This window comes from Echeneis naucrates, chromosome 3 (assembly GCF_900963305.1).
Source record: "Echeneis naucrates chromosome 3, fEcheNa1.1, whole genome shotgun sequence".
Lineage (NCBI taxonomy): Eukaryota > Metazoa > Chordata > Actinopteri > Carangiformes > Echeneidae > Echeneis > Echeneis naucrates.
Genome location: NC_042513.1, coordinates 8,254,396 through 8,279,378, shown reverse-complemented (window position 1 = coordinate 8,279,378; position 24,983 = coordinate 8,254,396). Strand labels below are relative to the sequence as shown.

Here is a 24,983-nt window from a genome sequence, read left to right as displayed (position 1 = left end):
ATAGGAGTACATTTTACAAAATGTTATGTTCTTAATGGGAAGGTAATAAGATGGTCTTTATCTTTTATTGAAAAAAGTGGAGTCGTTTCCCAGCATGACGTACCCTTTTAAATGGAAGTGCTTTGACTAAAGGAGGTAGAGAGGAGGGCTAGAAACATCATGAAAGGAAGTGACTTTTGATCATGCATTTACTGCGTGATGTATGACAAATTTCAAGCCGTGGTTACCCTCAGGGTTAGCGCATTAGAGACACCATAAATTACATGTATCTTAGAAGTTTTGCTTCAAGCTGGCCAAAAGCTTCAGAAAAAGGTGTGTGTGGCAAGTGGCACTGTTCCTACTGAAGATGAGAAGCTTGGATTCTGGTGAAAATTGGAAAAATCAAATAATTAAAAGTGCAAACTGCTACGGTGTAGTTTTTTCCCCCTCCAGCATATATGGCAAACAGCCCACTTTAATTTGAAGATATCACGATAGTTAAGATCATTTGTCATACTCCCAATATGATGAAGAAGTTCATCAAAGGTATCTCATAAGTCCAGCGTGTCAGGAGATGTGATGAACTTTCAGCAATGCGCACTCGAAAATTAACCATCAGTCAAAGACCCCGAGAGCTAAAGGCCTCTTCTAACAAAGGTAGGAGGAACTGGCAGGAATCGAGCTTTATGTAATGTGTGGAAAATATATTTCTGAAAATCACATGACATTACTCTGAATCAAGCCATTTTAGTTAGTTCAATCAGATTTCAACAAACTATACTTCATATTCGTGATTAACTGTTTTTACTTTTCTACACGATTTCAAAGAGGAAGCGGTTCATGCTTATTTTGCTGCTAAACCATCTCCAACCACACCACCTCTCTAACTAAATAAATACACTGCTACAATAGAGAGATTAGCTTAAAAAGCCACAAACAACTAAAGTGAGTATATTTTTATGTGTACATCCTGAGTGTGACTTTGTTTGAAATTTCTTACCCTCCTTCTGAATAATTTCCTTGATCAGCATTCAGATTCTTCAGACTGGTCATGTGGGAATCTGATCCAGTTGGCAAAATTTGGATAAGGGAAAGAAAAAAAAAAAAGAAAAGGATATTGTATTTTACTGGTTTGTTCAAACAAATGGGTCTCAGTAGTTCTTGTAGCTGTGTCGTTTGAGTTGTCAGCATTTAAATTAAAATCTTCAGGTGTCGCAGTAAAACAGTCGTCGTCTTTCATTGTGTTTTAGTGGTGGGTGAAAGCAAAGAGTTTTGTTTTATTGGTGCCGCTTGTGTTGCAAACAGGGTTACAAACAGAGATATTCAATTCACCATTCACTAAGCGATATGAATGATCAATGTATGGTGCTGATTTAATTTATTTATGCACAGCACTGCATTTGGTTTGTAATTAAATCTGTGTTTTTATTCCGTTCACCCATTATCACCTTAGATTCTATTATGCATGCAGAAATATGCAACGTTTCAGCTTAAAACAAGCCATGACTATATTGTTGTGATTTAATAATAATAACAATAATAATACATATATAACGAAAAAAAAAACGTTTTAAATGTTTTGTTGTTTTTTTTCCTGTGTCAAAATACTCCGTCAATTTAATCTGAAAATATTTAACCATCCCTGTTCAGAGTAGAAATGTACTGGTCTGAGATTGAACTTGAAAAAACAGTATGAAAGCAGGTTATTACATGGTAGCAACAAACCATGTCCAATGCCTCGGAGCTGAGTTAAAGGGCTGATATGGCAGCAGTGTTTGGATGCACAGACATTTATGAAGAGAATAGCAGAGAGGGCCTTCGGTCAAAACCTAATGAGGGGGAAAAAAATGATACAGCGAGTTCAACTCCTTCATTATATTTTATGCTGTGCGATCTTTACATCCCCTTAAATCTGAACAATGCAGGGAAAAGGTAAGGGTTTATCTGAGAAATTAAAAGGCAAGAAAGTAATTGTTATATGTAAATACAGTAATTAGTGAAATGGCAGTGTGAATATGTAATTTAAAAATGCAGACAGCCTCTTAAGAGCAAACCATACAGCCTCTGCTGTGAGTGCGTGACACATGTGGCTTGGTGCTAGACCTACTGTAACAAAGCTCTTAAGGTTATAACACCCTCAAGTTACAGCAGGAAAATAATTGGTGAAATTATCAACATTTGCATTAACTCAAAATTTGCAATTTTGTGCTCTCGTGTTTCAGACTGTCACCCTCTCCCTCCCCCCACCTCACATGATCCACACAGATGGAAGATACAACTTGATTTGATGCCAGTTTTTAATCCTAGTTAACATTTTCTTCACTGACTTTAGGATTCTCTTCTTTTTAATTCTCTTACTATGCTCTTCATTTTCCCTAGTCGACTAGATTATTCAGGAAAAATAAAAAATTACATCATTGAAGCAAATAAGCTCTGCGCTTGTGTCAAGACCAGGCCATGTTTTCTCTGATGTCTGATGTCACTAGATTTCTGGGAATAGAGGATATCAAGCTTCCCCGCTGTTGTCAGAGAGTAATAATCCTGCTTTAAATGAGTATTCTCCCGCCGCAGCAGAATTGGCGCAGCGCTGTTGTGTATTGACGGCCCCGTTGGCTGGAGATGATGATGCACGCAGGTTAATCTAGCAGGCCTTGTTGTGGTGGCACGAGATGAAGGGAAGGATTTAGACAGGGCTCTCCTGATGCCCCCTTGTGTGTGCTAATTAACTGGTACAGATTGTTACCCTAACCCCACTGTTTCTCCGCACACACAACAGTCCAATGCAGCCTCTCACTGTCTCTTGAAATAAAAAACAGACAAAACCTTGTGTTCTTTAGAAACTCTTGACACTCAGTGCTGGATATTCAGGGTGTTTCACTTTCTAATGAATTTTCCCTGGGACTGAGAGGTCGTGTCTTCAAATAAATGCAATTAGAAGTGTCAAAGGCCCTGACACCCCCTCATGTTATACTATTTACTCTTAATTACTCCTCGCCAATGTCCTGGCGAGCTGAAGGCCGATGCTTTTTATCCTGACTGAATTTGTATTACCTTTCACCTTCCAATACTAAAAAAAATAAATTATTTCTTCGGCTCTGAAATGGCATCGACAGGAGAAAAAAAAAGCTTTTTATTCCAAAAATTTCATGCACATTCAAGGTAAAAAAAAAAAAAAAACAAAACGCCTGTAAAATACTTAAAAATACCAAAAGCCCCACCCTTAAAGCATCCAGATAATAGAAAATATCCTTTCTTTTTCTTTTCTTTTTTTATTGTGGAAGGTTTGGAGAGCACCTGTAGGCAGGTTGAGGAGGAGGATCACTCAGTCATGTGTCAGTCATGGGGCACAGGAGGGGGGTTGTTGTGAAGTATCTTTTCGAACATGTTTTTGCTCTTGATGAATAACTTGACTGTCCTAACTTGAGTGGGAAGTTGTCTCCACTGGAGAGGCTTAAGAGGGAAGAATCAAGGCCACTTAATCATCAATGATCACCAATGACAAGGTTGGCACAAATAACTTTGAGCCTTTGGTAGCAAAAGAGTGCAGGGTTTAAGGGCCTTTGTTCGTTATTTTTCTGTTAATATTCCAGATTGGGCACCGCTGACATATTTTGCAAGGCATGAATACAAAATGAGCTGTCCTGCTTCCACAATAATGTGCCATTACATTGTTGCCAGAGTGTCTTCTTCCTTCAGAGACATTCTTCTCTCTCGCTCTCTCTCTCTCCCCTGTTTTTCAATCACCCCCCACCCCCTCCTTTTCCATGTGTATCTGTGAAAGATGAAGTGTTTAAGACATTCGCTAATCCTGTCATTATGCTGTCGTCTTCGCTGACATATGTTATCTTCTCACTTTCTTGGTTATCCCGTGGACTAAAGCAATTATTGCACTGCGTTTTTGAAATGTCGAGTAATTAATTCATTTTACATGTTGGGCATACTTGGTTTGATGCCACGCTCCGTGTGAGAGACGAGTTTGTTTATGGGTCAGCTGTACAGAATGGTAAGAATAGCAGTTGGGATTTTATGCATCTCTTGGCACCACCCAAGGGGATGAAGTATATAACATGCAGAGTAATGTCATTTAGACCTTGGCAAGCTTCTCGAGGCCCAGTCAGGGGACTATCTTGCCTCCACAGTGCTATCTCTCTCACCCTTCCTATTCCCTCAATGTCTCTCCTGCCTCTTCTTTTCATCTCCTCCGTTGCTGCGTGCCACATTGTAGTATTCTCTTTCTTCACTCGTTTCACCCCCATCCCCCCACCCCTCTCTTTCCTCGTCACTCTTCCTCTCATTCTTTTCATCCTAATTTCTCGCACCTCTCTCTGAACATCCTCTGCCTCCTGGTGCCTGCCCGTCATCTGCGACCAGCATGCCACAGAGCGCTGAAAAACACTTGCAGTGCCATGATCCAGAAACCCCACATTAACACTGGGATTTCACCCAGAGATTATTTAAGTGTGGCATGCCTGCCAGGCAGGGTCTTTCTCTGTAATCTCTATAGCCCCATGAATGGAGTAGAACTGGGAAAGAAGGGATTTGGAAGAGTTTGAGGGCTGATTGGGTTCAAAAATGGGTACAGTATGGGCTTTTAAGCATTCTCAATATTTCTGTTCCATATGGAGTTGGATTTAAGAGGTGGGGGTGATGGCTCAATGTGTCACAGAGAAACTGAGGTTAAATCCTTGGCAGAATGATCCTCCTCATCTCAGTTTGCTATGTATCCTTCTGAGGTTTGCAAAGTAATTTAATTTGAGGTAATTGTAGTGAGGATCCATAATTAAAAGGATTAAAATGCATGCCATTTATAGATGTGCTAAAGGAAATGAAATGATGAGGCCGCTGGCACCGTTTCTGCTCATGCCCCATACATGCCTTTCCTTTCATATCCACTCCTTTGTCAGTGAATTCAGATTTGCATTATTTAATGTGTCAGAGGATTCAAATGTAGGATAAAAATAACAACTGCAGACTGTACACCGCAATGACACTCCACGTCTGGTTTATAACTTATACTTCTGTCTTGTGTACATTTAATTTCTTTTTTCTTTTTTCCTTTTTTAATGCGCCAGTCAGTGGCTCACGCTGTTTCGCTTGTGTCTCAGGAAATGTGTGTCCCCGTGTGATGACAGAGCGTGTCCTTGACTCAACATGGTCATCCTCTTACAGCAGCAGAGGTCTTTGACCCCATCAGAGAGTCAGAGTGCCTGCTGATTTCTTGACATTGAGAAGGGAACAAAGCTACTCATCAAATGCCCAATGACTGAGAGTACTGTGGGAGGAATGGGTTTTGATAGAGTGCCATTTACAATTTACTAGCTATTCCTCAGTAGTTCCGCCACGGAAGGCTTTTCTGCCTTCAGTCATTTTGTGAAAATAACAGTATTGACATTTTTTATTTATTTATTTACTTGTTGTTTTTTTTTAAACAACCTGTTTGTCTTCCTAATCAAAAGGAGATTACACAGGAAATACTGATGCTGAATGAAAGGAATACCCCAGGACAAGGAAATATAATATTATATTATTTCAAACTCCAACATTTTTTTATTGTTAACAGTATCTGTAAAAGATAACACTAGTAAAAATTTGATTAAAAAGTAAAATAAGTCACATTACCTTTACCCATCTGGTTGTACAAAATGGCGGCCCTCACATGGCCTGTTTCCTATTGTGTTACTGTATTTACGTTTTGTATGGTTGAAAACCAAGATTTACAGCTCTACCTGTTACCAGGTGTGTATGACTTTACAAAATCACTCACCCTAAAGAAATTATACAAGAAGTCTGCTGATGAGGAGAAGCAGTCATTGGTAGAACTGCAAAACATCCTGCAGAAGAAGCTGATCCACACACCTCCACACAGGAGGCAGGGTAGAGAGAGAGCCAGTAAGCAAGCAGCCTTCATTTCAAACCCCTTTGGACTTTTGAAACAACTGCTTGGGGAGAGGCACAGTGGTCACCTTGAGAGCTCAACAGAGGAAGAGAATCACTTCCTCCAAGACACTTTGAGTGATCCAGTGAGGGGCAAGAGTTAGACGACAATTCAGCCCTAATCGACCCCATCCTCCCAACAACAGTTCAATCAGAAGGAACCCAGCCTAAACAAGATTGAAGTGGTCATCAAGGCAGCTCAATCAGCATCTACCCCAGGCCCCAGTGGTTTACCCTACCTTGTCTCCAAGCGGCACCCAGACCCTCGCCTGCACCTCTGGAAGATCTTGAAGGTGATCTGATGAAGAGTAGAGTTGCTGACTAGTGGAGGTGCACTGAGAGCGTTTGGATCCCCAAGGAAGAGAACTCAAAAAATCTCACTGCTGAGTGTTGAATGGAAGGTGTTTTTTAGCATTGTCTCTCGGAGGCTGACAGTTTCTCTTCAAGAACAGCTACAACGACCCCTCAGTCATAAGAGAAACTCATAAGAACAGATGTGACCTTGCTGTGTTGTGGTTGGACCTGTCCAACGCCTATGGATCAAGACCACAAAAGCTGGCCGAGCTTGCACTGCACCGCCACCATTATCCCAGTAAGATCAAGGACTTGATCTTGGATTATTACGATAATTTCAGGTTGAGGGTCACTTCTGTCTCCGAAACATCAGACTGGCATCGCCTTGAAAAATCAATAATAACAGGCTGCACCATCTCTGTTATCCTTTTCGTCCTTGCCATGAACATGGTGGTCAAGTCAGCTGAGGTGGAATGCAGAGGGCCCTTGACCAAGTCTGGTTGCACCAGCCACTGATAAGAGCCTACATGGACGACCTCACCTTCACTACGTCGTAATTCCCAGTGGGCTGGGGGATTTTACAAGGTCTTGAGAAACTCATCACCTGGGCCAGGATGAGTTTTAAATGCTCCAAGTCAAGTCTACAGTGTTGAAGAAAGGGAAGGTGACTGACAAATTCTGATTCCTTAAAAAAAAATTCCTCGTTACATCCAAAACACAGCAGCCGGTCAAGAGCTTTGGGAAGATCTTAGACGCAAGCTTTAAAGATACCACCGCCATCCAGAGGTACATACAAGAGATTGATGTTTGGTTCACCAAGGCTCACAGGTCTGGTCTACCTGGTATATTTAATGTCTGGGTATACCAGCACATAACAACAGTTGAGTTCTAGAAAGGAAGGTAAGTAGCTCTCTCTGGAAGTGGCTGGACTTTTCATGCAGTCTCACCAGCGCAACATTGTATGGGACAAGTAACACCCTGCAGCTATTGTTCAGGGGACTCAAGAAAGAGTTCTTTGTGGCTCGGAAAGTTCTCTGGTACAGGGACTCCAGAGATGCTAAAGTGTCAGCAGCCAGCATCACGATGAGGACAGGAAGGAAGTGGAGAGTGGTGAAGGCAGTGGAGGTGGCAGAGTCATACCTGAGACAAAAGGCATCGGTGGGCACTATGGAAATCTGCAGAGCGTGTCTGGGCTACTTTGATAGGACCCAGATTGGCAAGGCCCAGGGCAAAGAGAGACACCACCTTCTCCAGTAAGAGGTCCGAGCAAGTGAGGAGGAAGAGCGAGTGAGCAGGGCAGCAGGACTCTGGCAGCAGGGAGCGTGGACCAGATGGGAGAGTACACGACAACACAGCATCACCCGGTCAAACATCATGCAGGCAGAAACCTCCACACCTAGGAAAAGAGTGAGACGCCCTCTTGCCTGCTTTGCTCTGGAAGAGGTTCATAAGAACATCTCCTCAGCCAAAACTAACAACAGGCCTCCTCATACAGCCTCTGATTGGCAGCTGCAGGCTAACCTGGGAAAGTGGTGGACGTTCCCACAGCACATTGCAACAACTTCACTCTGTCCAGACATGTTCATCATCTCAGAAGCCCAAAAACACCTGAACTGACAGTGTGTCAGGAAGAGCGCATTGAGGAAGCCAATGAGAGGAGCCCATGCATGCCAGGTACCAGGAACTAGTGGAGGAGTGCAGGGTCAGAGGCTGGAAAACATTCCACAATCCCATAGAAGTTGGCTGTAGAGGATTTGCAGGACATTCCTTCTACAAGGTCCTCACTCAGTTGGGCATCACAGGAGCAGCCTAGAAGTGGGCCATTCAATATGCCAGCAAGGCCGCAGAAAAAGCCACTAGGGGGCTTTGGACAAAGAGGGCTGATCCATGGGTAGCTGCTGGGATGCAAGTCAGGGCCTTACCAACCCTGGCTAGGTCGCCTGGGTGAGGGTGTATGTTGTTAGACATGAAACACCGTATGACCCCAGGGCACAACACTGATTATACGTGACAGTGCATTCTGGAGAGCCAATGAAAGAATATAATCCTTAAAATTTGTGTGATTTTTTTTTTTTCTTTCAAAAACGATTCAGAAAAGCAAGGTTGTCATGGATTTCTTCTCCATCAGAACAATTGAAATTGGACAGGGCTTATTCAATGAAAGAACACTGAATGTAACCGTTATTGTACAATGTACAATATACTTTGTACATTGACAACAAGGAAAGGTCATAGTCTTGTCTTTGTCAAGCCCTAACTTTGACAAAGACAAATTAGCATTTAAAATAGAAAAGCTCAAATAAAAAACCTAAATGTATGTCCATAAGCTCTACTACATATTGACACAAGTGTGTCGTGGAATCAGGAAAAATCTCATTCAAGTTTCTATTGGCATTCATCACAGACTGCTTCTTATTGTCTGAGGAAGATGCAAAAACGTAGTTTGGTGAGATATGAAAAACAAAACCTTTTGATGAAGTTGAGTTTTGATGAGTCTTTCATTTTTCTTTGTTTCATCCAGACGATGGAAACATCCTCCCATATCCGCTGCAATCAGGAGAGACTAATAAGAGGAATGAAGGGCAATGACAATTCAAATAAATTAGAGTTTATTTCGAAGTGAAGTACACTTCAATGCTTAGATCCTAGCAGGAAGTGGATCGCCAAATTAAGTGGCCCACAGGAATAAGACTCTTGCAATCAGAGGAAAATCCCCCAAAAGAGCAGAGACACAGGTGGCTGTTATCAGGAACGGAGCTTAAGGGCAGAAAGTCTTCTCTAAAAAAAAACTTTGATCTGTGTTTGATTGGAAATAGCCGGGCATCCTCAGGTGAGTTGGTGATATCCTCCGAGTGCTGAAATGACAGCTGAATGACAGCAGAGCGAGAACAAGTTTAAAGTCTAACAGCTTATATGTGACTGGCTAAAGGCCAGTGTGTCAGGTTGTGATTGGATGAAAACAGGAATGAGCCGGTGGAGTGTAGAGATAACAGGAAGGCGCGTGTGGCTTACAAGGCAAGGAGATACACTTCCTAACTGAACTTTCAGTAAGCTTAGTTTCACTCTTTGGTGATTATCTGGGTAAAAAAAAAAAAACAAAACAAAACTTCTCATCGTGTTTGAGCTGGTTGTGTTTGCCAAAGCAAATCATTGTCATTTCTCTGAGTTCTGTGGAATGCTCGCGTTTTGATATTCATCAGTTATTTTGTCCATTCCTACATATACGGGTTCATTCCTGAAGTTGAGTTAAACGCCAGGGTACAAGGGATGACTGCAAAGAGGCCTACTGTACTGTAGGTAACGGTTTGAATGTCCTTGACAACTGCACAGTTTGCAAAGGAGCAAATTTAATTTCCATGGTTTGAAATTTCAAAGGTATCACCTGCTGTAATTGCTTGACTAGGGAATCCATAAATCATTGTTCAGTAAGGTCATCTTGTAATTTCTCCCCTAATGCTGGCATTTATTTTCCTAGCATCCTCTCTTTCTTCTCATTTAATCTAGCCGAGTCATTTGAGAGATTAATTGCTGCTATCTTCAAAAACAACAAATTAGTTTCACACATGCTCCGACATTAGGGCTCAGTAAGCAACACCTTACCCCCCCCCCCCACCGAAAAAAAAAAATGTTTTATAACATCACAGCTAAATGACATGAGTTTGTCACAATTTCAACTTCCACAAAGCAATTATTTTAAAAGTGTTTTAACTGCAAATGAGATGTGCTTTGCAAGCAAGACAGTACAATTTAAGGTCTGTATGTACTAGTGTGCCTCTCTGTTTACATTTGCAATGTACTAACAGAGACATTTTGACATTGGAACATAAATTTTGTTTCTTTTTAGTTATCATTCAAATTATATTATTCTAATTGAAACTAGAGCACAGTGAAGTAAATCAGTGTTTCCTCAACAACTCACATTTTCAATCACTGTAACCTTAAGAAACGAGTTTCTGACTTTTGTCTAAAGCCTATTTGGATATAAAGATTAAAAAGCTTTGGCAGAATTATGCAGACTTGTTTAAGGTAAACAGTGAAGACAGATATTTGGCTCTTAGTCGAGAGATAACCAAGAAACCTGATCAAGCACAGCCGCTGTGGCATAGTGTTGCTCACTACAGCAAATTACTAAAGAATTAGACTTGGAAACATGTGATGTTTCTAAAGCTGCAGCTAGAGGCAAAAACGACTGCTGTTTGCCCACCTGCTCACTGTGATTTCACTTATAATACGTAAAACTGTCAAATAATTAATTTTTCACTTTCTCATTTTTTCCCTCTCCATTTCAATTTCTTCCTTTATTCCTTATCACCTTTGGAATTAAAATACTTCAGATAGATAATATGAAGGCTCACATTTTTATTTAGAGCTGTGCTGTTAATTATTTAGCAAAAGTATGAAATATCATCTATTGTATTTAATGAGACAATATTTATGTGTTGGTATAGATATCCTGATCATACGTGGGGACATATTGTAGCTTCAGTTGATCTCACAGATGGAGATTGGAAGAAGCTTCTGGGCTGCACAGCCCTCCTGCAAGGATGTGATGGACACTTAATTACTTGGCTGACAGAAGTTATTCGCCACCTGCACCCAACAGGGGTCTCTGCCAGACCTTGACATCCACTTCCTCCCAGTACACCCACCAGCTCACAAAGCAGATTTGCGCATGTGGCTATCACTCATATTTCATGTCATTAAGATCAGATTTTTATTTCCTTTTTGTCATTGCTTTGCTGTTTTTTTTTCTTCAAAGCCAAAATGTGCAAACTAGAATAGAGGTAGAATGTGTGATGGATATGGTTTTCAGTGGTGTGATGAATGGCTAAAAGACATTATTACTCATTGATTTCCCCTGCTAAATCTATATCTATCAAATTGGTGAAGACATTGAATTTCCTCACATCTGTGCTGTGTTGACGACGAGTTCGAGAAAAGATTTTTAAACAGTGAGACATTGGAAATGCGTACTGTGCAATAAAACTGGCATCAGTTTAACAAGGAATTGACCATTATAACTTGCAATTTTAAACATTTATCATTACTTATAAACATTTTTGCACGATACAGAACCGTTACCTCTATCATCTGCTGCTTCCTCATCAGTTCATGTGATCCTGTGGCCTTAAATCCATCAATGTTACTTTCTGTTAGCACCTTAACACCACTGGAGCCCAGACAGATGGTTCGCAGTGTTGAGGAGGAGGTGCTAACTTTTTCCATCACTGCCAATTTAATGCCTGAACAACTTGCAAAATTTGACATATTTGCTCATTGAAAAGATAGACAATGTTGGAAAATACATGAAGCTATGCTACGAGCTTATGCGTATCGGCAAGAGAAGCCGGGGAAACTGTTGATGGCGGCAGATTCACTGAGCAATATGTAGAGACAGAAGCATCGGTCGTATGCACAGTTAACGTACTGGATTGATGACCTTGAAACACTGCTACTTTTTTGTCCAACTAAATCAATATGTAACTGGTCTTATTTTTCAAGCATACCTGATATCCATTTAGGTGAGTCTATTTTTAATAGACACTACGACACCATCCTTTCCCTCAGGTAATTATGAATAAATGTATATGTAGGCAGCGCATGCTCTGAAATTACAGTTATTAACACAGAGGAGATGTACCTCAACATTGCAATTACACCACTCTCGGGGGATTAACAAGTTTCTGTTTTATTATCAATTTCCTTCAGGCTCAAAGTAATGATCAACACAAAAAATTACACGGTTCTCTGTTACTACTTCACTGTAGACGCTACCTGTCTGTTTTCCACTCTTGCTCTGTCTCGCTTCTCACTCTCTTTTTATTTTTCTCTATTACCCTTTTTCTGTACCTTTGCTAGTAAGCTGTTACTGTACCTGCCGTGTCCCTTTCCTCTTTATGCTAATGAGTTATGCTTATGACTATGTGTGTGGGCTTTGCTAGAAGAGCAGATGCCTGGAAAGTACTCCAAAATAATTTAATGAATACCTCACATCATATGTGCTACACCGGTGTTGCTTTGGGCTGCGGGCGATTTTCCTTGTCCTGGATGATCATTTCAAGTCTTTTGAGTGGTATTGAGTCCAAAAGAAGGGCACATCATTTAAAAGGTGCAAAAATCCCACAAAAATTTTTAATCTTCTTAGGGAAACAGGTCATTATCAAGCGTAAGCTGCTAATTACACCAAGTTAGAAGTATCCTTGGATATTATGAGAGGGCTTCAGTGTTATTGTGGCTCTATCTCTGTATGGAGCCATAAAAAGAAGCCATAATCTATACTAATGCTCAACTGCTTGCATTGTGGTAAACCACAAGGGGCAACCCTCTCCGACAAATTACTTTCATATGCAGCTAATTTGCAAGAGCAATTCAGTGATTTCTCAGCCATTTTACGAGCAACAGTTGATGTCATCGCACAAAGCTACGTGATCATGGACCACGGGGCAAGGTAAGGCTGTGACGGGCACAGAGATGAGTGGGTGTTTAATGAAATAATTGAATAAGTAAATAATTTATTCCTAATGAATTATAGTGACGCTTTCTTCTGCCTTGTGTGACTGACACTATACAGTAACTTTTGGACGATTAAACAATAAGAAAATCTGCTTAATGAAGATCGTATCAGCCCATAAAACTAGACACCAGCTATTTTGGGCTAGAGCCTAAACACATGAAACACTGAGGTGATGCCTTCGCTCAAAAGTGATGAAATGTAATGCACACTCCTCATGGTGCTTTAATAGCAAAACGCCAGTGATCTCTTATTCCCTCATTCCTTCCAGATTAATCAATAGTTATTGTAAACCACAATACACTTACTGAACCACTGAGCAGCAGCGACCCTTTAGGCCTTATTTTCTGTGATTTAGACCGTTAGATTTCCTACCGTCTTCTATATATTAGGAAAAGTGAATTGCTGTCATTGGGTATTGCTCATCTACGAGGCAAAAGTGATTATTAACTGTTAAATTACTAACACCACCACACCAACCACAGACTGTGATGATTAAAAGATGATGATCTTAAATTGAATTTGAAATCTATTCTTCGTTTCTCAAATGTCAGCACACAGACTGTATTGTGGTGATTTTTTTTTTCCTTTTAACTTTGAGCATGTTGAGCAACAAATACAAATAACATTATAAACAGGAAAGTAAAAGGAGCAAGTGTAAAAACTGAACCTGTTATCATTTATCTGCCTCGGTTTTATCATCAGTTACACTAAGGATCCCTGAACTGAAATGTATTCAGTCCACTGTTGAAATGAGCAGACATACTCACTGACTTAGAAATGAGTTTAGATTAGAGTTAGAATTATGAGAGTTGGAATTAAATTAGATTACAAGGTCAGTGCCTGAGTCTAATGCAGTGGAAGATTAGATAGGGAGAAGAAATCATTTTACATGGCTATTGTTGTCAAGGGGACTGAGCACTTGCACTGAGCTGTGTAAAACAGCAATTTGAAATGTGTTTTGAAGTCTGTGTTGCCATCTTCATTTTGCCACACTGGAAACATGAGAGACACGTGAAATGCAAACAAAGAAAATAGCTACATCTCTATTAAGCTATCTCTTTTTTCATCCATGGAACTAATTTAATGACTTATTTTTTACTTAATCTAATGTAATCAGAGCATCTTTGATTTTGTGTTGACACTGTATTTAAATAAAAGAAAAGTCTTTCAACATCCCACTGAACTGACTGACTGCAGTCACACTTACTGAAGTTTATGTGGGAATGACCTATAGCCACTTTAATAGCTGCTACACTGCTGGCTTCATTTGAATGTTTATATAATTATTCTGGAATTGACACATTGATGGCCACCCTGCAGAAATGTCTGACAACAGTAATGCTCACATAGTATGTGGTATCTGCTTCCTTTATACAGCTATGCCATGGAAAACAGATATAAAATCCGCTCTGATTGTCTTTGATATCCAAGCTTTTGTATGATTATGACTTTATCCACATTTCTGAAATGATTAATTTGTGTATTGTGTGGATGGTTAAAATGGATGGACATGAGTAGGTCGGGAGCCACAGAGATAACTATCACAATGAAGGTCAAATGTATTTTGTGTATCATGTGTGGCAGTGCTGTCAAAACAACCTTTCAAACAAGCCAACTCAATTCATGCTCTTCTACTTTTATATCTAAAACAGAGAGCTTTAAATATAATTTCTTCAAACAACAAGATTTGTAAATTTTGTCTGTGATAAGCCTTTATTGGGCAATGGACAGTTTTTGCCTTGAATTGTAATTGCCACATAAAAGCTATATATATATATATATATATACACACACTGTATTTCAGCTGTATGCAAACATGAATGCACATTTAGTCGGTTAATCAACCTCAATATTAAAACCAGTGACCGGTTTTAATATTGTAGTCGATAGGTGTGTCATCCAAATGTGAACCAGGAACATTACCTGAAGTCAACTTCCCCACTCATACAAAGCAGGGACTGGGAATCTCCAGGAATAAAAAAAAAAAATCTCAGGAAGAAAACATCACATCAAAAGGCTCAACGTGTTCAGGTCTGTGGTGCATACAAATGTAGCAAGCGGTCCACTGGGACTTGTTTGGTCCCCGCTCTGCAGTGCAGATGCCCTGCCACACAGGTCCAGGCTGGAGTTGGTCTCAAAGTATTGTTCTCTCTGATGGCCAGAAATAAATATTCAGATGCTGAGGCAAAAATTTCAACCTAAATTAGAAAGGATGGGGTTTAATTTAGGACTCATTCTTTGTTGGGGCCTCCAATGCATATGTCAGTTTTCAAGCAAATCCCCTCAAAGATCAGTATTCTGGTCTCCCTTTATTGATCTGTTGCATGCACTAAAAGAACTGAGCCCCACGGGAACAGTCTAATCTACCCCTTTTTGGCCCATCCCCCCCGTAATTACAGCGCTGTAAAGTTTGTTGTTGATATGAAAATCCAAGCACTCCCACAACTGCAGTATCATCACAGTTTCATTGTGCTTCCTAACCGAAAACCTGTGATTGGGATTGAGGCTGATCCAAGGGTTAGGGTTGATTTTGATTTATTTTGATATATTTATTTATTTTACAAAGACAAACTTGGTTAATTTTGGATCATTTGTCAGTTTGCTGTTAACCTCTCCCCCATTGAGTACAATTAAAATTTGCCGTGTCTTAATGCACTGTATTTTGAGTAAGTGCATTAGTTCAGCATGTGTCAGTGCTCTATTTCAGCAATCTTTGTTCGGTTCATCACACTTTTCCACTTCTGCTGTTTGTTAAACTGCATTTGAACTTTTGCATTCAGTATTTGGTTACATTTGTGTGGGAGTCTGCTCACATCCTTTCCGACCTCTCTACAACATCAGATTCATAATGACACTCAACTCTTAAGAGATAGTATACAAAACACTACAGGAAATTATGCATAGTGTGTTTGCTATTATTGAGAATGTATTTGTGAATGTAGAGTTACTCCGATTTCATGCAATTTCACTGTAAAGCCCTGTAAAATGGGTGTTGTGGAGATGTATTATGTAGATTAATACAGATTTAATACATATATTTTGGTTTCATTTGGGAAAATGTGCAATATTATGTTAAAGGGCTCAGATCTGGATCAGGCTCTAAAATAAACAAGGAACCTTTTGTCTTTCAGCTGTTAGACTCATGGTTTCTTTTTGATCGACCTAAACTAAACTCTGCATCAGTGTTCTCCACTTCTCCTCACTTCGGCAGTGTCACGTGGGAGTCAGCGCTGCAAATGAAAGTTGTGGTGGACAGTAGATGATGAGCAGGAAAGGTCAAAGTCTCTCGGAGCAGCCTTGCGTTATTACGCTGCAGCATGTCAGACGCTGTGCAGATTCTTTGGCCTGTCCACAATGACAAATTCAGGACAATCCGAAGCCTTTTTTTTCTTCAAAGCACAAGGGACCACATCCTTTTCATAGTATCAGAGAACTCAAATATGATTCCCTGCATGCTAACTCTTTGGCAATCCTTTTGAGAATGCCATTGAGTGGCAGTACAAAACAGCAACAACACTATGAATGAATTATCACTTCTGGTTACAGAGGAAACATCGAGATAGGATTCAAATCATTATAAAAAGAAATATATTGACTGCTATGACAAATAATTCATTTTTAATGCTCCTCCACTAAAGTTCAACAGCACTGATAGAATATTCTTCTTGCAATGGATGCGAGGTTAATGCGACCAGTGGCGTTTAGAGGGAAACACTGACTGAAGAGAGCGTTGAGACTGAAAGGAAAGAAAAAGTCTTGAATTACTTTGGTTTATATATGAAGAAATAAATAATAAATAAACAACTCATCAGAGTGGGTCTTTACTGAGACAGTGGCACAGAGCTGCATCTCCGAATTGGACTCAAGGCTGTTCCAGAGGTGATTAGAATATCGAAATATGTAATTGTGTCCCGTGTGAATAGTATTTACCAAATTATCTATTTTGATCAAAAGACTAGAAATTTTGTTTGTCAGTTTGTAGCATTGGCTGTCAGAGCACTCATGGTTTTAAAGTGTTTATATGCTTTGGAGTCAATAGACCCCACTACTGTATAAATTTACACTGCTTCTCAAAACATTAATAATGATGTCAGTCCTGCAGCCCATTACTACAGTGCAAAAACTACAAAACAGACAAGACCTGGCACATGTCCAGTGAAGCACATAATATCTTTGATTAAGATTTAGACGATAAAACAACTGTATGAAGGCTCTACAATGTGTCGCTTGTCAGGTACCTCAAGGAAATCAAGTGACTTCTTATTTGACAGATGGAGAGTGGTGAAAAGGCCAATCACATGCATTCAGCTTCACTTGCACTAAGAGATGAATAGTTGCATGCTCACTTCCTCTCACACCATGCTCTAACAAAGCTTTTTGCAGGGAAAGTGTGTGGGTCCAACACAAAGTACCCTTTTTTGAATATTTGAATTACAAATTGATCTGAGAATAGTTTTTAGCGAGCTCTAAACCAATAATATTTATCAGCGCTCATGGAAATTATGTAAATGGCTGTCACTTTTTGACAGGCTTTGTGCTTTTGTTTTTATTATTGTTCCTCACCTTCACTTCGCCTTTCTTCTCTTTTCTATCTCTCCGACCACCCTTCACTTCAATCCGCCAGCTTTGTCTTCTTTTTCTATTTTGACTCCATCCTGCCCTTCATCTCCTCTCAGGAGAAGTTGCTGCCTGACCTCAAAGGGTGAACGAGAAAGGATCCATCATTGAGGCTAGTATTCTCTCGAGGATGCATCCAGCGTGTTGCTCTATTCTGCCCTGCTCACTATCATATCTGTCCAACCTCAGATAGCCTTTACTGTAGATCACAGGACCAGTTTTCAAATTTGCTGCAAAGCCGTATGGAGCTGTAATTGTATTCCTTTTTGGAAATCATACCTCTCACACTTATCCTCAAGCCATTTACAGTATATGTGCTATTGGTGTGAGGCAGGCGAGCTGTGTTTATGGTAGTGAATATCATTTTGAGCCACTGTGTGGATGGTGATGGAGTGGTTGTATACGTAGATGTTTTGTGTGTTTTGTAATGGAGGATGAAAAGATCACAAAACAAAAACAAATTTCAAGCATGAAGAATTAATCTACTAGACTTTTCTTGTGGGTTTTTGAGCGGCAGCTGGAGACAGCGGTATGGCACTTTGAGCCTCCATCTTGGACCAAAACAAAGCCCCATTCATTTCCACATAACAACATCTGGGCATGCTTAACAGCATGGATAAATAAACAAGCCCTATGGACACTAAATCCCCCGCACTCAATCACTCTCACTCCCTCTCCACATGTTCCCCCTTGCCATTCTGAAGGCTGTAGGTTGTCAGTGAGGGACTGGCACGTCAGCACTGATACTGTGCATCCAATTAATTAGTCAAATGTTATCTCATTAGTAATAGCCGGAAGACTAAAACAAGAATACTCCCTTTTAGTTGCAAACAACCCCTAGCCAAAAATGAGGATGCTTATCTCCTCCTCTGTAACCTCTGTGGTCTGTTGAGGCTGAGTAGGAGGACTGAAAGAGAGGGATGTGAAGGTCCTATGGTCAAAGTGTCTGTTGATAAACAGCTATTGCTCATGGCTTCTGCAGAATTAAGCAGGCCAGCCCCCAGCTCATCCTAATGACTCTATTTCATGAGGCAATCTAATGGTTTCTTTGTCTTTAAGTTATCTGTCTTTGTGGACATCTGCAACATTTGCTCAGTGCTGTAAGCAAAAGTCAGCACCATCTGACACAGCTCTGAATCCCTTGCATTCCTCAACACCTGTGCCTCAATGTTATTTAAAGCACTCAGGGGCTTTGCAGCAAACATCAGCCACCGGCTATCTGTTCTCTGTGTGTGTGTGTGTGTGTGCGCAGACGTGTGTGTGAATGTTTGTGTGGATACATGGCTGCATGCGGGAAGAAACTTAACTGCTTGACCAGAGTAACCAAAAGCATTGAACAATGTGAGAGGAAGCTACTACCAAATGATATGGAGCTGATTTTTCTTTTTTCTAAACGTAAAAGCAAATAGCATATTGAAAATATTTATTTCAAATTCCAAAAATATAACCGACACAATAATGATTGACACACACGCAATTTAATTTGTTCAGTGGCTATAAAAACCTTCCCAAAAACAAGGAACTTGGGTGAAATTCAGCCTCTTCAGCCACACTGAGCCGAGCTGGATGTGATTCAGATATATACGGGTTTATTTGTTGAGCAGGTATACAATGGAGCCCGTGCCCATTGGCCTGTTATCTAAAACTGTAGTGTCATCATGTGTTGGTGCTTATCATCAGTCCACACTCTCCTATGTTTAGCAGGATATCACTCGACACTCTCTGAGCTTTTCCCAGCCCCGTGGATTTCAGCAGTGACAGATTCTTGATTGCGCTATTTGCATGTACATCTACATTGCCATACATCAAATGGAAGATTAATACAGTGTATAATCAGATATGAAATTTGTTGTCACTGACAATATGTTCAGTCACCAGCCAATTCACAAAGGCGATACATGACACGACGTGACATTCGAATTATAGAGTGGGAAATGAGGCAAACAAGCTTACACTTGGACATCAGATAGTCAGAGGAAGCTAGCTGCTAATTTTGATAGTCAGTGTCTCAAGTATAGTTACAATTCAGCTGGAAAAAAGAAGGATTTTGTGTGTTGGTGTGTGTGTGTGTGTGTGTGTGTGTGTGTGTGTGTGTGTGTGTGTGTGTGGATTCACATGAATATAAAAATATGGAAAATAGGAGGCCAAGCTGCGAGAGAATTAAGTCAATGACAAACAAAACTCGACAAATAGAACACAATGACTTTTAAGGTAGGAGTTATGGTTGGTTACACACTGTGCTTCATAAACAAGCACTGTCTTTACAAAGTCTGTTCCAGAGGGAGGAAGGCTCATGGGAGACGGTTCCTCCTCTTGCAGTGTCCTTTCAATTAAATGGACCATATTTGCTCACACAGTTAACAGTAGGACTCCCTCTACATTTTCAGTAGGGAGCCAGTATAGACAGACCAAGGCAGAAGTAAAGCAGTGTTTTAGTTTCATTTGAAATATTTGCTCTGCTCAGTTTTTACTTTTAGATAAACAGGATAGTTTTTGAGCATGGAATGGGGCTTTTGGAGTGTGATATACAACAGTATGTTATTATAAAGAACCAAAAGGATTGTCTACTTTTTTCTCAGTTAGTACAAGTAGAGGAGATATCGCTACACTCGAGATGTTGCTCATGTGTGAATGTGTTGTTTTATGACAAGGGCCAGAGTCAGGGAATAAAAAAGCTCAGGAACTGGATTTTGACAGCACAAGCATGTTTTGCTTTAGTGATTCGACATATTTTATTGGCTATGCAACTAATAGTTGGCAGGCTCCAGGTTTGAATTTGTAGAGGGTGGTTCATTTGAACATTATCAATCATATTTGCTTCTCTGCTCAGTAGCTCACAAGATTTTGCTCACTTAGCAATCACTTCTCATGTAGTCAGCTATGGAAGTCTCCAGAAATTACATTCAGTTACAATTAAACTACTTTCCCAAATGTGTTATACTGGCAATGAAATTGCTGCCAGGTTTAGGTTCAGGTCACAAGTCACAACAGAGTCCGGGGTTGAAAACATGTTTAGAGTAGAGTCTGTGGCTTTAGAAAGCACAAGCACTATGAAAGTTAAGGGAAGACTAGTTCCTGATAAATGTCATTGACCACATTGTGTCTAAACGCTTTCTTTCTGTATTAAACCAAACCATGACCATTTCCCTAACTGTCTTACTGTGGGCTATTAGTGCCAGAACATCGCCATTCAATTTTAAGAAGGCTGTATTCATTTCAAGCGCATATTGTACTGCAATATTGTTTCCTAAACATTTTACATACATACATTGAGCAAAATGCTCAAATACATTTTGCATATAACCTTTGTAATTGCATTATGTTTTCTCTTGGTGTTAATAATGGTGTTAGGTTACATGTTTGACAAGTATTGTAAGTGACCAGAACCTTCCCGTTGTCTAAATTAACAACATAGCCTCCTCATTTTAATGGAAAACATAGGTACATACTGTTACAAATGTTACATTCACAAAGCATTTGCTGTAGCAAGTTAGTGTAATTTGAATTGTGTCTTTAAAACACTAAAAAAGCAGTAGAAGGAGTAGTAGCAGTAGTTTAATGGTTGTTGTGACAGTAAGATTGCCAAACATTGACCTTGTGTGATTTTCTAATGCTGTTTGCCTGTTAACGTTCCTCTTGAATTTATACTTTTAATAATCCAGAGCAGTCTGCAATCTTTCCAGGCACCTCCTGGCAACAGCAAAAGTACCACAGGCTGTACCAGGGTCCCTGGATGGGAATCACTGGCATTTATCACATACATAATACACGTGTTTGTGACTTTTCAGTCTTTTAAAACTATAAACTCTATACTGTCTTTAAATCAAACAGTGTCTTCGCATTGTTTCAAACAGCAGGTGTGCAAAGATTAGGGGGGGGAATAGTTGATTCAAATTGTCCTCTGCTGCCCACTGGGTCCACTGATTGGACCAGGCTTCATACAAATGGTCATGTTTATTACACCATGGGAATAGCAAAGTGCCCAAAGTGTCCTTGATTAATTACAGGCTCTGCTTTTGTGAGGTAAAAATGAAATACAGACATTACAATCATCTAGTTTTGTTGAAATCAATGCACAACCTGGTAGTACCTCAAGCAGATATGCTGTGATCTACAAATGAGACAAGCTTTTTATTACCATATCATATTATTATCATGTTTGGTTTTTTTAATTTTTTTTGTCAAGCTCTCATACGTAAAAAAAGCCAGAATAAAAGGTCATCAGTTTCATTGTAATTACAGTGCTTTTATTATTGTCGTTTGCCTAAGCAGCAAAACGTCACACAAATGGCAGATAAGTAAATAGTTCCTCTGCTTGACCCTGCGCACCGTATCATTTTCATATTTGCAGTCCTTTCCTTTTCATCAATCTCTCCTCCCAAACAGCTCCCCAGATGTCCATTCACTCGTCAACAATCTCATTCAGAGATTCATCTTGCCGTCTCCAGGGTACTACATATTATTGCTCTCTGTGGTTGTTCATGCAACTATGATAATGTGTGTCTTGGTTAGACTTTTCACATGCCAATTATGGGTGCCTGTTATTGTGAGGGACTCCACATTTGTGCAAATGAGTGACTGAGTCTCTCCAGGCCGTGGCTTTCCTCACATCATATATCAGAATGTGCTTTCAAAGGCAGAGTGGAGGATGAGGTCATGTTCTTATTAAGCTCAAATGTCATTAGTTCATATTGTCAGACACATGAACGGCCAAAAAAGACCCAGTCATGAGAACAGCAAATGAGTCAATGGATCTTTTTCACTCGTCATAATTGTAGGCATGTGAAAAGGAAAGCTAAGAGTTTCCCTGCTTATTGGCAATGCAAAGCTTTGCAAAGCCCATGAAAATATTGACGTTTAGAAAAACAGCTTTGTGTTTTACTCACTCAAAAAACAATCCATGTTTATATGTACTTAATATATGTCATGTAAAATAATCCACGACTATCCTGGGAGATTAAAATTACTGAAAGATTAAATTTGCTTTTCTTCTGTGGCCGGCAGATTTTATATCAGAGTGAAATAAACAATAGTACAATGTAATGCAATCCAGTACTACGGTTCTGTTATTACAGTAATACTGTGTGTAGGGTTTTTTTTTTTTATTTTATATTGTTATGAAATTTCTATTTAGTTGAAACTACATCGGTTGACTCAACTCTTGGCACTTTGTTAAACATAAGTAACAAAGTATCAAGTGATTGTGTTATTTATGACATTACAACTTTAAGGGGCTCTAACTTCGCTCCAACTGCCTCTTCTCTACTTCATCTTAATACAATACAAATACAATACAATGCAAAACAACAAAATGATTGTACAAAACAATAAAATTAGCTCAGCACACTTTATAATGCCTCCGCGTAAATGCCTATCACTTGGCGTTGTTATATGGATAGATACGTATAAACTGTGTCATGGGGCGCAAGTACCCAAGTATCACCATCTGCAATGTACGCCGTCCTCGACCTACAACATGTTGACCATGTGTATTAATGTAATAGATGGGCATAACTTATAAACGTTTTGTTTTCTCACTAAGGTTAACCGGTAGCTAAAGGCCTCTAGCTGCAGCTAATGCCTAGTAATAAAATCGTGCTTTTTCCTCTTCCACGCTGGTTGTGGGTGCCGTAGCAGCTCTGGATTTAGTGGAGTGTTGGCAGCCCAAGGGCCAGGCTGACTGGTCATTAACACAGATTAGAGTATAACATCGCACTAATTCCCTGCAGGAAAGCCCTTCTTTATAGGTATTTCATTTGAGGAGCAAAAAATAAATAAATAAATGCACAATTCTCACAATCCTGTAGCGAAATTCAAGCCCCTCAATGTTTAAATGTACATCTGATTTACTTTGTCAACACTCGACCAATATAAAGTATTAAATCTAAAACTCAATAACACCAAAACAATCTCTCCAATTATAATAAGCTAGCTCTCAAATTGTGAAAATTTCAATTAACAAGGAGAAAAACAGGTCCAGGCAGGAGACTGAAAAAAGAAAAAGAAACTCTTTGAAATATTACAGATTTTACCCACCAGCCAATTAGCTGTTTGTGAAGCGAAGGGACAAATTAGAACAAATAGTGAATGTTTTCTCTTTTAGCACAAAAACAGACGATTCATTACCTTTAGAAGTTTGATATACAAACACAGACAGAATTGCTTGCTTCTTTAAAAAAAGAAAGTGAAACTGACTTCAGGGGCTAAATTTCTTCAAATTGCGGAACGGTATCACATTTCATGCGCTATGCAAGCTCTTCTATCAAATGAGATTTAAACAAATTCCTACTGCAGCTGAATAGTGATACCTGTTCCTCAGTGCAGTAGCCAAATGGCGGGTATGAGCTACATAGAAAAGCCCTGCTGATGACTTGTGACACAAATTGGAAGTCAACATTTGGTTAAGAAAGCTTGGATCATTTCTACTGAAGAGAGCAGCAGTTATCATACATGTGACAAATACCAATAGGCCCCTCAGGATGTGGAACTTCTGTAAAAAGTTCAATTTTCCAACAGCATCTATTAACATCTACTAATCTACTAACAGTGACAAAATTTAAGCTGTACACAGTACAGCTACATATTAACCGTCACAACAGTAGAAAAAGGAAAATAAGGGAAGGAAGTACGTTTTTCTATTTCTTTAATGAATAGGTCTATTTTAAAATTATATTGTGTAATATGTATATATGCGCTACCACAGGGCAATTCCATCACTGTTGGACAAATACTCAGGAAAAGAGTGTAATATTGAATTCATGTCATCATTTTAAGTTGAATACTGCTTCCAAATAGCATATTACATACACATTTAAGCATATAACTTAAATATACTGCACAGGTGCATAGAATTGATATTGCATGGGTGAAAACTTTCATAAGAAATTAAATTAACTGTGTGAAAAGCAAAAACAAAGACCTCTGCAGTGTGGTAACATTATAGGATATATACTGTAATGACCAGGGAATCATACAGTTATTATTGTTGGTGTCAACATTTTTTTAACCAGTTTTGTCTTGTCTGTCTTTTTCTACTCCTTTAGATGGCCCCCTGGGACCTCGTGGCCTAGTGGAAGCTACAGAGATGTGCACACAAGAGTGCCTAGTCCTGGGACATTCAGACAACTGCTGGATGCCCCCAACACTGGGAACATACCAGCAGCCCAAATCACCTGTGTCCAGCTTTGGGTCTCAGAGGGAGTGGGTTCCTAAGGATAAACTGCTCAATGGACATACTCTGACCAGAGCCTGGAAAAATGAGAGTGGGAGATCAGAGCATTTCGGTGACAGGAAGCAGTTTGGGAGTGGTGAGGGACACTTCACCAGCAGCGGTATGGCTGATATTCCATTGGTAAGTCTGAAGTCCTGCCAGCCGGCCTCCTGCCCAGACAGCCCGAAGGACCAGCAGCTATAAGACGGACTTTATTTCATCTGCTGTTCGACATACTCACACATGGACCCTTCAAACAGACGAAGCTACCCACCGGAGCACCTCTTTGTTTTCTTTCTTAACTCATCTCTTCCCAGTTAGGTTGAAGCTTCTGCAGTGTGATAGCCACATGTACTATATAGGTCACAAGACTATAGTGCTTATGTTGTATTCTCTACAATTGCTCTAGAAAAAAAAAACTCTTTTTTTTCCCCC

At 39.8% G+C, this 24,983-nt stretch overlaps 1 protein-coding gene across 1 annotated transcript in view; it reads left to right on the top strand.

Annotated features, from left to right (window-relative positions):
• pcdh9 (protocadherin 9) overlaps positions 1–24,752 on the top strand; it is a 184,200-nt gene extending 159,448 nt beyond the window's left edge. The window contains exon 5 of the mRNA XM_029498588.1: positions 24,382–24,752. Within this exon, the coding sequence (XP_029354448.1) occupies positions 24,382–24,752 (371 nt within the window). The remainder of the gene's footprint in view (positions 1–24,381) is intronic.
• Positions 24,753–24,983: the final 231 nt, after the last annotated feature.